At 40.3% G+C, this 14,833-nt stretch overlaps 1 protein-coding gene across 2 annotated transcripts in view; it reads right to left on the bottom strand.

The window, feature by feature from the left end:
- The window catches only part of kcnma1a (potassium large conductance calcium-activated channel, subfamily M, alpha member 1a), a 180,937-nt gene that overhangs the window by 53,888 nt on the left and 112,216 nt on the right, over positions 1–14,833 (bottom strand). For both annotated transcript variants that reach the window (XM_034682229.1, XM_034682231.1), the window contains exons 6-9: positions 6,818–6,893; positions 6,231–6,306; positions 3,908–4,078; positions 2,197–2,288 (exon numbers count right to left, since the gene is read on the bottom strand). In XM_034682229.1, coding sequence (XP_034538120.1) covers positions 2,197–2,288; positions 3,908–4,078; positions 6,231–6,306; positions 6,818–6,893 — 415 coding nt within the window. The remainder of the gene's footprint in view (positions 1–2,196; positions 2,289–3,907; positions 4,079–6,230; positions 6,307–6,817; positions 6,894–14,833) is intronic.

Raw genomic sequence — 14,833 nt, 5'->3', positions numbered from 1 at the left:
ATTCAGTCTGCGGCTTCCTCTCACTTCCAAGTAACCTTCAAGGGCTGTTTGAAATGACAGCGCTCTGGCTAGATCAAATAGGGGTTACATTTAAAATAGTTCATAATGTATCATGACCTCATTGTTTAGGGGCTCTGTAATCAGTCGAATACTTGTAATCTCCTAATCTCATTTCCATGATAGACTTTTTATGTTGACAGCTGCTAAATGAATGGTCTCTGATGTAAACCCTAAGCCCACATGACAAACCGCTTTTGTCTATGTGTCAGGTCCTATACATGTAAACACCAAACGCATATAAAGCTAAATGATTATGCAAAGAGCTTGGTGCCTTTCTAAGCTTGTGTGTTTGGTGGGCATCCTCTGATTGTTTCCACATGTTTGCACTGTATGTCTAACCAGAAAAAGAAATGAGAGGCAGTGTGGAGGGAGAAAATAAAGTGTGTGGGAGGAACTATCCTCAGTTTTGACAGGGGCTTCTCTCAACACCCATCTGCGAGTCCAAGCTGAGGTCACTGGCCAAACATAACATTTCATCAATCTTATCTCAATGACAGGCAAACATTATCGAACAAAGGCTTTTCTTTTTTTTTCGAATGCCTCGCTCTTGTGCTGACACCCTAGAATCCTTCCTGCTGAATAGAGTGACTGAAACCGATGGGAGTAAGATTGAAAAGGAGAAACCGAGCGAGAAAGAGAAGACAGCCAAGTAGTGGATGTTGAGTGTTACAGAAAAAAATGAGAAAAAAAGAGAAGAAGAGAAACGAAGAAAATCTACCCTGACTGTTCTGGACACACCACATTTGTATTCCAATAAATCTGTGTGCTGAATATCAGTAAGGTTTGAGCTACAAGGGGAAGGAGGACAGAACTGCACAAATAGAACTGTGGTAATCTGGTACAGAACAAAAAGAAATGACCACAGTGTCACACATACTTCACAGTGCACTGGAACCTCTGCTGCAAGAGGCCAATGACACATGAACACAAATAAAAAAGAGCATCTGGAGACAAACTCCAACACCGCACTCCATAACACAAGAACCAGGCGAGCACCAAGCAGGCAAAAGCAAGCCAAAAGCAATTGAGAGCCTCCAATGGGAGCGAGGCATCCAGCATTCAGGGTGTGGGAGCTGACTGAAGATCAGGGCCAGAGTTATGTCAAGCATTGATGATGCGATGGGCTAGCGGTGACAGACAAGAGGAAGAAGGGCTTTTTCATGGAGTTGGCAATCAATGAAAAAAGCCACAAGACTACAGGTCATAGAGAACATGCCAGAAATTATGCAGAAAAATAAAAGTAATACCATAAATCATGCAACAAAAAAAAAAAGAAACGCAAGCAAAATGAAACAAGAAAATAAAATGTATCCTGCAATGGTCATTAAGATTGATGATGCTTTGAAAACCACCAATCATAATGCACTTGCAGATGTTTTAATCTTTCGATTTTCTTGTGGATCAAATCTTTTAGAAGCGGGTAGTAGGGGTTTCATGACTATTATTTATTGTACTGATTCATTCCTATTGGCAAGGTTGTATTAATGAGAGAGTAGAACTGAATATAACAAGAAAAGGGACAACACAGTGCAAGGATATTCTGCACAGAAGCAACACAGGTTAGTAAACTGCAAGTGTAGTAGTCATGAAAGCTCTATCTTCCAACTTAAATTAAAGCGCAACACAGGATGTGGATAAAGAAAGTAAATGAACGGCACACAAATGAGTTCAGGAAAGCTCTGAGCAGAGGACAGAAAGAAGCAGAGGAAGCGAAAGATGGACAGAGAAAGAAGAAGAAGGCTAGGACAGATAGAGAGAGACAAAGTGAAAGAAAGAGTAAAGGGGCATGGACGTGTGTCCTATTGGCCAAGGTCTCCAGTCACGCAGTGTGACTTTACACTATAAAGTAACTTTACTCCTCTATAAAAGGTCAAGTTAACTAACCCCCAGTAACTCTAAACTTCAGGGGGTGCACTTGAGTCACACAACCACACCTTGTCTGGATTTCAACTTACTTTCTGCCTCGTGTCGAGTTATAACTCCCTCCGTATTTCTTCCGATTAAGGATGAGAGCAGCAATTTCTGGCACGTAGCGAGCAAACATGGCCTACATGCATGGAACAGAAAAAAGAAAAAGGCATGCAGAGAGGGTTCTACCGCACACAGAAAAACAGCAGAACCATCTGGAATACTTACTTTCTCCCATTAACCGCACTATAGGAACCACCATATTTCTTGCGGTTTCCTATTAACTCTATGATTTCAGGGACGTAGCTGGCAAACATGGCCTAAGGAGAAGATAGAAGACAGAAGAAGAGACTAAAAAAGAGACTACTACGCCGCAGAGTGGGTGGTGGGGAAACTGGTGCCTGAATCCAGATTTCTTAGGGGAGAAAAATATAACTTTGCTTTGAAAATCAAGGGAAACTCTCTCATTGGTGGTTGAGACTTTAAGAATTTCATAGACACGAGAGAGGCCTTCTTACACAGGAAAAAGTTCTTGCTATTGAGAAAAATTAGCCCCAATTTTTTAGGAACAAAATTAGTCAGCGGGCGAGAATTTCATCACAGCTGATTCATATTCAGCATGTGTTAGCACCCAAAACCTCTCTGGAGGGCTGAATTTGGAAAGCTAAAGGAGACTTAAACCTATGTGCCATGTTTTGTCCAACAAACACAGATGATCGGGCAGGTTGATTTGAATAGGCCAACCTGATGGTCCACAGCTGCAAAATACATTAAGACTCATTTGTTGGGCTGGAAAATGAGCTGGATGCATTTTGCAAAGTTTCACAGCCTGATTTCCTAGCACAGAGTTGTGTTAGCTAACTAACAACAAAGGGTTACTCACTGACACTGCACATCTAGGCTTACATCTAGTATAAGAAACAAAGAGGGGCCCTAGCTCTTGTAAAATATAAACTTAAATCATGCTTGGAAAGTGTACCTATACATTACAAAGAGTAATGTGAAGTGATGTGAGTTTAATATGATCCCTGGCTTTAAATGTCTCCAGCCTGAAGTCATTATTGAGCCACTGCTGCTGATAGGATGCAGGCAGAAGTACTGGCCTAAAGACTTCCAGGGCTCTCAGCACTGTGAAAAACACACAGCCTATCACCATGGCCACAACACAGAACACATCCACACAGCTGCAGTGCATTACAGCATAGTGATATCTGTCCAAATAAAGAATACTGCAACTGCTATTTGGCTTGATCCTCCATTTTTTTTTTAGCACAAGAAGAAGGAGGAAGTAAAGATCTCAGTATGTGTGTGAGTTCTTAAAGGTGTGTGCTTGTGTGCAAAATAAACTGAACTAGTGGCAGCCCAACAGGACACTTGCTCATAGGACGGTGAGAAGATGAGAGAGAGAGAAAGAAGGAGGGAGGGAGTGGGAGGCTGCTGTTGCTATGGTAACAGTCAGGCCGGCCTAAGCTTCATCTCCCTGCCCCTGTGTTTGTTGGAATTGTGGGAGGAGACACGGGAGGAGGGGTGTCCTGAAACCGCAACTGCTTTTAAGAGAATAGTAACAACATTATCAGACAAAAAGCTTATACTCTAATCAAACAGAGGAGTGACACATAAGGGGAGGGGACAGAGGAGCACATAGTACTGTAACTACGGTAGACAAGATACAGTAGGCTAAACAGAAGGATACAACTACACTATCACAGAGATGTTACAGTTACTAGTACAGGCAATGTAGTGTTAACATTTTAAACAGCTCAAACATTTCAATAATATCATCAAGTACACATAGTAGTAAAAGCATTTAACTGAATTATTTGTTTACTTATCATTGCATCTCTCGTTGTCAACAGCTCTCTACAGTCTATTGATGGGGACAGGCAGGATTTAGGAAATAGTAAGGGGGAAAAAGGGTGAAAGAAAAGTCTGATTTTACCAAACCGCCAAGGATGAAGAAGACCATAAACAGGCGCCCCAAGGTGGTTTTTGCATAGACATCCCCATATCCTACTGTAGACATCGTCACCATCAGAAGGTAGACACATTCCCAGTAGGAAAGTGACTGGGAATTCTGGAAGTTTTCCCATGGATCCCCTGAGTTTTCTACCTATAATTGAGACAGAAGAAGGAGGGAAATACAGTTGGACATAAACCTAGCCGCCAACTTGTAAACAGGGGTTTAAATAAAGAAACTAGACTAATCAAGTCTGATTGAATCCAGCTACAAGTGATCATGTGTTCCTCTCTGAGGGAAACCACTTATTGTTTATGCACTGAGCCGAGGCTACCATCTAGTGGTGAAACAGTTTGATGCTTCAGTGGGTTGTTAAATGGAGCAATGGATAAACAATGTATTTTATAACCTGTCAAAAATCTAAAAGCAGTTGTCATTTTTTAAACTATTCTTATGATTTTTCATTTAACTGGTAGTGAGACAGAAGATACTGGTGACAAGAAACATAGGGAGCTAAATAACGGAAAAATCTCTGGCCAGACGCAAGCTAAGAAGATGGCAGCTGTACATTATCTGCCTTATAGTGCTTGCTTATATGAGCCTAAAGTTCAAAAAAGAAATTTTATTTCTTTTTTTTTTTTTTGTTTTTTAAAGATTTTGGGGCATTTTCACCTTTATTGATAGGACAGCTGACGAGAGACAGGAAATGTGGGGAGTAGAGAGTGGGGGAAGACATGCAGCAAATGGTTGAGGCTGCATGTTGAACCAGCAGCCCCTGTGACGAGGACTCTAGCCTCTGTACATGGGGTGCGCTTAGACCACTAGGCCCAAGGCAATATTATTCTAACCATAGTTTTATCGGTCACACAAGGACATTATTTTGTCCGAGAAATGTATTCTTTGATATATGTGAAAATTGATTTAGGGCATATCAAGTAAAAGAAAAAAAGTGACATCACAGGGTTTTCTTCAGGGTCGTGGCTAGGAAGAGTCCAGACATAGTGAGAGGTGAGGTTCACTTATGTCATGAAGGCTAATATACACGGCACTTTTTAAAGGCAAGATTTTTTCAGCCGATGTCTCTTTCTGTAAAGTAAATATTTAATTTCACTTCAAATAATGCTTCCTGCTACAAGTTAAAGTTCCCGTGAGGAGTTTCAGCTGGTTATCAAACAGACTGAAATTACACATTGATACTTCAGTAAGACCTACAAAAGCAAACAAGACCATCAGCATATAGACCGACTGTTGCTGTGTAGTTATTCTCAGTGTTTGAAACCAATGCAACAGGAAAGGGTGTCAGACTTTAAAATGATTAAAGAGGGGGTACAATGTTCATTTAGGCGTTATATTGTCATTCTGATAGCTTTGTTAAAAGCTTTACCCAATTTAGCACTCAAAAAATGATTTACTCAGTCCAGGCTGGTGCTGTTGAAAACCCTCATTTCAGCCCGTCTTAAATTTCAGCTAATGTCTCTTAAGGGCACTTAAGAGCACTCCAGAACCCTCTTCTACTGCTGCCATGATAAAAGTCATTGTCAAAAAGTCCAGCAATGTTTCTCTTTTTAAAATATTAAAATTAAAAGGTTAAAAAGGAACAAAAAAATCACTGTCCATAATCACAGGTAAGGATTTGTTCATTATTCTCCTTAAAGGAGATTAACCAATTGATGCCACAGTGGCAACTACTTGCTTTACATTTCAGTAGATGTGTAACATTTTAGTTAGGTGGTTCTAAAGTGTTGTTATCGAGTACACAAAGGGGAGTTTTGGGACACAGCCAATGATTCCAAAGAGTTCCATGTAGTGACTTACGTAGATGTTCAGGTTATATCATCGGAATAATGCCAGAGATTTCCTGATACCATGACTTGGTATCGTGCATTCTTACTTAGCAAATTGTGTAAAGTCTCAAAAAGGTAAATTGAACTACCAGGTTTTGAAAAGTGCTGCATGTCACAGATGGAGTTTCTGCACTGGATTGCAACAGCTACTAATTTTTATGGTGTTGCCCCAGCCAAAGCTTGTCATACTAACCTACCTTTGCATTGCTGTTAGTTGATTAAAGGGAGTTAACAGCAGCTATTTCAACTGTTAGCCTGTTTAGAGGCAAATGGCTATAGGAGTCAGTACTGCATCAAACACCCCATTAAGACAGAGCTTTTCAATGATTGGCCAAATGGATTGGAAACATAATTTCTGTGACAATATTTTGATTAGTTTGGACCTTACCCTCTACGTTACGCAACAGGCCACTAGCTCATAAATCACTAGACCCCTCTGGTCCTCACATCTGTCCACTTACCAAATGTATGAATCCTGCAGCTGTGAGCCATGTGCTTATGAAGATGGAACACAGGTTTACCAGCTTGATAGAATTGCTGTTTGGGAGAGGAAGAACCATAAAACTCTCAAAGAACTCCAACCAAAGACAAGATTTGTGAGCTCTTGAAGGTAACAACAGAGAAACATGTGATATGATCCACAATCACAGCTGGGATAATAGTGATAAAAGAGATACGATTCAAATACATTGTTGGCAGTTAATACAAATCAGAGAAAATGTGCAATAAAAATTACAAAATGGGACATAAAAGCTCAATGACAGACAATATCTTGTATGTTATTACTGAAAATGTTATAAATTCTACACTGCATAGCACATGATCATATTTCACTGAAACGTACAACTTTAATACCTCATTAAATAAACATAATTTTAAGAAATTACTACCATATGATGTATTCTAACAGTGTTCAATTACACGTATAACTGCTCTTTCTTGGATACAGCAGTCAGTCTCCTTAAAATACAAAGCAAATTGGCTACAGGTAGTGAAAATGCCATAGTAAGTAGACGTGTTTTTCTTGTGCATGAATCAATAAACTTACCTTGTTTTTAAGATATTCAAAAACTGTAAAATTTCCGAGAACTGTATCAATCTCAGTGCTCTCAGGAATCGTAAACCTGTTAGAAAAAGAGGAAAGAGACACAGAGAGCGGGGAATTAGGATACATATGCAGACAGAACAACTGATGGTAACCTCCTGTTAGATACTTATTTTCACATTTATCCATAAATGAGGTATTTTCACAAATGTCTTTATAGTGAGGACAGATAAATCAGAGCAGCAGCTGTATGAAAGGAAAACCAAATGTAGACAAAGTGAATGAGCAGTTCAGTCAGATTGCATGGTCCAAATGTTTCTGTTGAGCACTCAAGCACCATATGATGCAAAATTTAGTGTGTGAGACACATCATGAGGATACAAAAAGACAGACCCTTTATTTTAGATGACGTGTTGGAATTATTTATGCATCCAAACTAGTTAGGAGGAACGTCATGTGGCCTACTTTACACAAACCTCTGTCTGCATCCAAGAGCAGCTCGCTCAGGGATTATAGAACAAAGAGACACCTGCCTCATTGTCCCTTTACGTAACATGATTGATCCCATGGAGCATGTGTGAACGCATGTCTGCCTACGTGTGCTTGACATAAAGGAACATGAGAAGCTCTCTACTGTCAGGTTGAGATGATAGCCAGTCATTAAACATATTCCAGAAGAAGCAGTTTTTTTAATACTTAACTTCAAGATCTAAGTTAATGGTCATTGCTATTATGAAACGGATTCAGAGTACATTTTCAGATAATGCACGTTTCACTGCTGCCCTTACCCCAGTTGGAGAGGATGCGTAAACAGGACCACAATGAATGATACGCTCCTGTCTGACGATGGCCCTGTCTCACCCTGTACCCATTCTGATAGAGATCACCACCAGATTTCTTTCGTCTCCTCGTCTCTGGAGAGGGTTCCAAATTAGCATCAGCATGTGTATGCCGATACACAAGAAGCTTAGGAGGAATCATTGTTTTGGAATAAATCCCGGTCCAAGGAAATTCTTTCCCTTCTTTCCAAGATGAGAATTAAAAATCTCACAGCCAAAAGTATTTATGGACCAGTATTTCAAAAGCACCTCCGGAAAGTGACGAGATAAGCCTTTGTAAAAGATGACAAAAAAAGAGAGGACTTGCTTTTCATGTAAAAAAAAATCTTCCTCAGTACAGCAACAGCAACATTTAAAGTAAAAACCTCCAAATACTGTTAACAGGATGGTCAGTGATGCAGAAAAACCTGTTAAAAAAAAGCAGACCGCTGGAATTGTATTGGACTGTATAATCCTGTCAGTCTTGCCAGGGACTGTGTCGCTGGGAGAAAAATGTCAGCTCTAATACAGGTGGGGGTTTTTCTTTCATTTTTTGACAGTGCCTTTAATCCTCAGAGCACAAACAGATTTACCTTTCTCATTCACCTCTGGGCGCTTAACAATTAACCTCTGCATCTCTGTTAGCGCACAAATGTGTTAAACCACTTTGCTTAAAAGGTCTGAACCCTTACAAAGATCAGTAGAGGTGAAGAGTAACTAAAATCTACAACAGAGCAAAACAATATACCTGACTTCAGAACTAGTTTCCTGTATTTAAATGGAAATTCAAAAATCTCTTTGACATTGAGCTGCAGACAACAGCTGGGGTCATTTAAGCCACAGTAAAATTAGATTTTGTCTGACATGGAAAACCCCCCCTGATCAGATTAGGGATCACATCTTTATGAAAAAAAGCAGAGCATTTAAAGGTCATTGTGACATGACATAACCCAAAATATTTTCGAAGCAGTTATACTTGGTAGTAGGGGATGTCACTAAATTTGTATAGTATTGTTTTCCTTATAAAGATTCTGCACACAGACGTGAATCTACCAAGTCCAGTTGCCTTACAAATCAAGTAAGATCACGTGAAGTAAACATGTTAATAAAAAGGTTTCTTGAATTGTCAAACAGCATCGGATTTTCTTCCATAAGAGCTTTCTGCAGTTTGGCTGACACCTGAGACCGAGTGGAGGGGGCTTGTCCACCCTGAAGGGATTCTGTTTTGCATAACCACCCACTCACTATATATTATCCCCTCCATGGATTAGAGCGCTTTACTGAAGTCGGCTGTGTTTGTCAGTTGGAAAATGAAATTGTGGAACACTCACTTTAACAAGCTTAGAACTATATAGATCACAACGAAAATATATTCAGATTAAATATTGCATTAAAGGAAAATTTGAATATTTTTTATACTCTATATAGTTGTTGTAGACTTTATATGAACTTGCGATTTTCTTAGCAAAAAGGAAGGCACCGGAGGGTATTTGGGTAGACAGGAAACAAACGCAACTGCTCCGTGAAAAAATCAGATACTGCACACAGTGATGCTATGATGGAGTCTGCAGAGGACATCACTTTTTTCCAATTAGTGTGAAACATCTGTGTTTGTAGTACACTGTGCATCTCTGCTTGCATGTGTGAATGTGTGTGTGTTTGTGTTTGTGTTTGTGTGTGTGCCATTTTTTCAACACTTAAATCAAGTTAACATCATCACATCCTCCTGAAATGAAGCATTCATTTCCCCAAAGAGAATGAATGTAGTTCTAGTTAATCTACAGAGTAAATTAAGTGTGTCTATGTGTGTTTGTGTGTGCATGTGCTGAGAATCTCTCAATGAAATTCTGCTCCCTTGAACACATGTCCACGTATGAAAAAATCTCTTTCCCACACATGCCAAAGCCTCTTGCAAACACACACACATATACACACACAAGTGTCAGCCAGCCAGATGCTCATTCAGAAAGGTTTTTCCTGCTCTGTGCCCACTCTTACTTCATTCAGGATTTGTGAGCCAGGGCACGGCCTCTGTGTCACATGTCCTGGCAGAGCAGCCAAGTGAGACCTTTTATCAATCAGCACTCTGGGGAAGCTTCATGTGGGATAAAACTGACAGGCAACCCCCGACAGGATTAGATTCTAGGATGCTACTCACCACCAAACACACATGCACACACTCTCACACATTCTCTGCTTGTGTATAGAGCACTTGTTCTCACTTGCAAAATGGGAAAGGCATTTTATTATATGGAGATAACACATTTCTGCTGACAGATCAAAACTCCACTCTGCAACAACAACAATATGATGACGAGAGGTCTGCAGCAAAAGAAGCTTAAACTTCAAACAAGATAGTTTCCCTTTTTATCAAATGTACACCTCCTGTCAGCGACCCAAGGACAATATAAGGCGGATGCATTCATGCCCATGTTAGGTGCCATAAGCCTTTCAGCAGGAAGACACAAGGCATGAACAAACAGTATACTAAAGCACCACTAGGAGGCAGTATCAGGTTAGAATTAGAGCCATCCCCAGAGGCTTTAACATACAGTGCATCCTCAAAGCCTGTGTAGTTTTACACCAGTTTCAAGAGGTGATCATAAAAACACAAAGCAAAACAATCAATGAAATCAACACTTTGGAGGGCAGGATTTATTTGAATAAACTTAAAGTGCCACTGTTCTAGAAATAATACAAACTCTCATGGAGTCCCATGTGGGTTTTAATGTTAAAGGTGAAATTACAGAGTGAGAACTGGGTCTCTGGTAGAGCCACAAGAGCCTCTAACATCTTTTAAGCAGCCATATTATAATCCTACACAGTTCTATGACTCTCCTGGGAGCAATACTCAGCTCAAGTAGTTAAAGAAGATTAATTCCTTTTCCGAGGAAGAACTCTGCGTGCCCTCTTGCATTAGCCGCACATCGTTCTCCCCCTCTTAATCAATGTCCAATTTGCAGAGGCAGAGAGAGAGCATAACTTGAAATGCATACAGCATATACTTTCTCAGGTGCAGAGTGGGCGAACACAGCACCACACAGCGCAGGGCAGAACCCCTATTAGTGGTCTTTTTATAATCCAAGTACACCTCTACTGGATCTCCAACAGTCTTCTCATGCAGGACCTGAGCTGAAAGAGTGAAATGAGAGGTACTGTAATTATGATGTATTACACTGGCTGTGGGGTGTATTCCTCAGCAAAGAAAGGAAAGAATAGATTAACTAATCCACAGGGGATGAGGTGTACAATACATAGACTTAACAACACAGCATGGCTCCCTTTAACGATGTTAAGGGGAAGCATATATACTTAGCTAAATGAAAGTAGCACCAATTATGGATCAGCCTGTTGCTTATTAGGAAAACCATTAAGGTTCTGACAAGCTGTGGAGACTTATGGAGGGGTAACAGCCCTCAGGGAAATGACTCCTATTTATATATCAGTAAATGTCAAAGGTTAATATCTGAAAGTACATATATGTTGCCATTTTTAAGACTATATTGATTAATTGTCTAATTTTCTTGTCTCTGCTTTGTACTGTATGTCCTTAGTCTTACACCGAATACACTCAGCTAATCACAGCCCTGGCCCTAACTCCTAAGAGCCTGAATATTAACAGGCCCTTTTAGCGCCCCATTAATATTCTCGAGCTATCACCAGCCTGTTAGGGTACACCATATCCTACTGCACATCTACACACAGTTAATTTTATAACTGAGGCTTTGCAACACAGACTTGAGTCACGCCAGTGGGTGTTCTCTTACTATAACGCCCTGTGGTTATGTATGTTCATTGCTGCAGAAATGAACACCCCTCTTAATTTGAAGGAGATGCCACCCGATATTTCATGCTTACAAAAAAAAGTAGCCCTCAAGATTGTTCCCTTTCCAGAATAAAAGTATCAAATTGTATATTATTAGCTACAGAATCTAGGGCATCTCTTGGCTACTGTTTAAACACAGCAACTCGCACTGCAGCTGTAAACGCACATAAAATGGCTTTGCTCTCTCCCCAGTTGGAGGATATTGAATTATCACAGGTAATTATTCACTGCATAATGTCAGGCAGCAGAACAGACCCCCGTTTCACAGGCTTTCATCATCCTCATCAAGGCCCTAACACCAACGGGTTTCTGGGGATGAGATGAGGACACCTCACATCATGAAATCATGGAACCAGATTACTCGACTTGGCCATATCTAATTCATTATAAAGCTTAAGAAAACTTCAACACCTCTGAGATAAGTCTCAAAGGTGTTAAATGACTTCACAGATTTAGTGATGCTGCTGGTCATATAAAACATACTCTGTAGAGCAGTAGGCAGACCGTGTCATATAACTGGATAGAAAGTGGTGAACTGGTCTATATTGTTTAAATAGAAAGGTTGATTACAATCTGGGTTTGTACATATGTATTTGACATTGTTATATCTGAGGTTATATACATAATTAACTGTTGAGATCTGGGAACTATACGAAAACATGAAAGTCTTTCCAGTTAAAGCTACTATAGGCAACATAATCTCATTAGAATCTTGGTTAAAGTAACACATTGTGATCATTCCACGTCACTAATACTAAGATGAAATGTTTCTTTATATAAATCTGTGTCATATCTGTGAGCACCCTTTGTATTTATTTTTCAAAGACAAGAAAAAAAATGTGTGGTCTGAAACAAACAACCAATCAGGGTCAGCATAACTAGCCAAACACAGCAACTGTGTGTAAACCTGAATCATCCAGCTTTTACATGAGTTGTGTTGGCAGCTCTCACTCTCATTCTCTCTCCTGATCTTGGTGGTGCTGAAAGTAGAGTGGCTGTGGACACTAGACAGTCGCTACTTTTTCACTTATTTTGGATGTATGTCAACCAGCTGTCATAGTTTCCATACTCAGAGTCAATTTGGATCATAGACTGTAGATTAAAAAGGACACCATCAGTGTTCACAGACTGTGAAGCTAAAACATGTAGTGCTCCCCCTGCTGACTTGCTGCAGTATAAGTCATAAACCCTGCCTCCTTAATGTAAACAGTGTATCTGTCATTATTGCTAGTTCTTATTATGCTTATTCGTATCCAAGTGTTCATTTTTATGACAATATTAATTTTAATTAGCTATAGATTTTGGAAAATTATTGATTGACAGCTTCTGCAGCCTTCTCTACAGAATTAGCAGAGTAAAGGAGAAACAGAGTGAAAACATTATGAACACTAAAGGCTGATTTATACTTCTGCGTCTCCCCTACGCAGCAGGGGCTGACGCAGACATGAGCACCACATACTTGTGCGTCGGTGTGTCCGTGTCGCGCAGCAATTCTCTGCCGAAACGCCTGAGGGCAGTGTGGTCTCTCTGATAGCCGGCCGCCTGCTTCCGGTCCCGCTACGATCTCTGTTTACTTTTCCACAGAGATTCAGAGCGTGTTATGTTAATCTACAGATGATACGTGTTGCTGTTTATCATACAGACATGATTACATGAAGAATAGAGAGGAGGAGATGAAATACACGGCCGATGTGCGGCCGATGTCTGGGATCCCGGAAGTGCTGTAAATTTTATCATATTTGTCATTTTAATTATGTTCTTTTATGCTTGTCTGAATGTCTCCAATGCTTTTAATGTGTTAATGTAAAGCACATTGAGTTGCCCTCGTGTATGAAATGCGCTATACAAATAAAGCTGCCTTGCCTAAATGCGGGAAAGACAAAGCCGCTGAGCGGACCAATCACAGAGCTTGCGGTCCGCGTCGGCTCTACGGGGAGTTACATTTTGGAGGAGGTGCACGTCAGCTACGTGCGTAGGCCTCGGCGTAGGTACGGGAGCTACGCGGACCCCCGGCGTAGGCTACGCCGTTGATTCAATGCAGAAGTATAAATCAGCCTTAATACAAGAGTCATCGAAACTTTCCACAGCCACACGTCCTCTTCAAACCAAAACAAGAGTCTGTCTTGCTGGGCTGTACCGACCTGGGGGATCTCTAACATTTCATCGGTACGTTAAACACGTGCTTTAGTAAGCAGAGGATGTGTGACGTCAATCTCGCAGCTCCATCAGCCAGATCGCTTCTGCGCATGCTTTGGCAGCGCAACATGTCAGCACCTGACAAGGCAGTCATATGGCTTCAATTCTCACAATGGGAGGAGACTGAGACGCACTGTTCATATTAATATACAGCCAGTGCTGTGCATGACAATTGTTGGCATGCATGTTTGATGCATCATTTGGTGGGAGGGGCTTAACAGAGTGATAGAAGGGAGCAGAAGGAGATAAAGCAGGTTTTTCTCATTTGAATGTTAATGTTGCGTACCGTTACTTTAATTTGAACAAAGGCTGCCTCTAATGATTGTTCTAATTTCTAGTAATTTAACTTAGTACAATGTGGTAATGTCAAGAAAGTGCTTGTCAAAGATTTTCTAAACAATAGCCTCAGTCTGAACCACCCTCACCCAAAGTTATTCAGCAATGAAACAAAGCATAAAAAAGCGGCCTTTGTCATATTTTGGAGCCAAAAAACCCAAAATGATTGAGAAATTATGAAACCATGACAGGTTAATTAAGAACCAACTTGTAAAATACCATATTCTTGATATTGAAGCTTACTTAACTTTAACTATCAAAAATGTTTATATTTAGACAATATTTTCAATTCAGACATGTTAAAGGTTCCATGGTGATATGACTGATAAGAGGGGTTGGACAAAAACTACAAAAATGGTGGGAAAAAAGGGACAAATGTTGAAAATATATACAAATGTTGATTTTTCAGTTTGAAGGAAAGGTAGAGAAACATTGGATTAGCATTCAACTATCTTTTTTATTAAGTACTACATATTAAATATGTGTTTAACTGTGCATGGTTTAAAAGGAGTGTAGCAGTGAAACCAAAGGAGCATTCAGCAACAAAGAAATTCATCTTACCGCAGTGTAATTTAGACAACAATACTGTGAGAAATCTAGGTCGTTGCATAATGCAGGTTAGGGTGTTTTCCAGTCTTCTCATGCAAGAGTCTCTGTGTATGTCTGTTTGTGTGTTTATGTGTGTCTATGGGGAAAACACAGGGTTTTACGCGTGCAGTTTTGGGGCTGAGAGTGAATGAACCCATTAGATGGCAGTTACAGGCCGCTGTGAGGGTATTCCAGGTGCAAGGCCTGAGCACGGCAATTACCAATGAGTCTAATATGCATGCACACACACACACA

This window comes from Notolabrus celidotus, chromosome 4 (assembly GCF_009762535.1).
Source record: "Notolabrus celidotus isolate fNotCel1 chromosome 4, fNotCel1.pri, whole genome shotgun sequence".
NCBI classification, from domain to species: Eukaryota; Metazoa; Chordata; class Actinopteri; order Labriformes; family Labridae; genus Notolabrus; species Notolabrus celidotus.
Note: the sequence above shows the minus strand (reverse complement) of the source record. Positions and strands in the feature narration are given on the sequence as shown.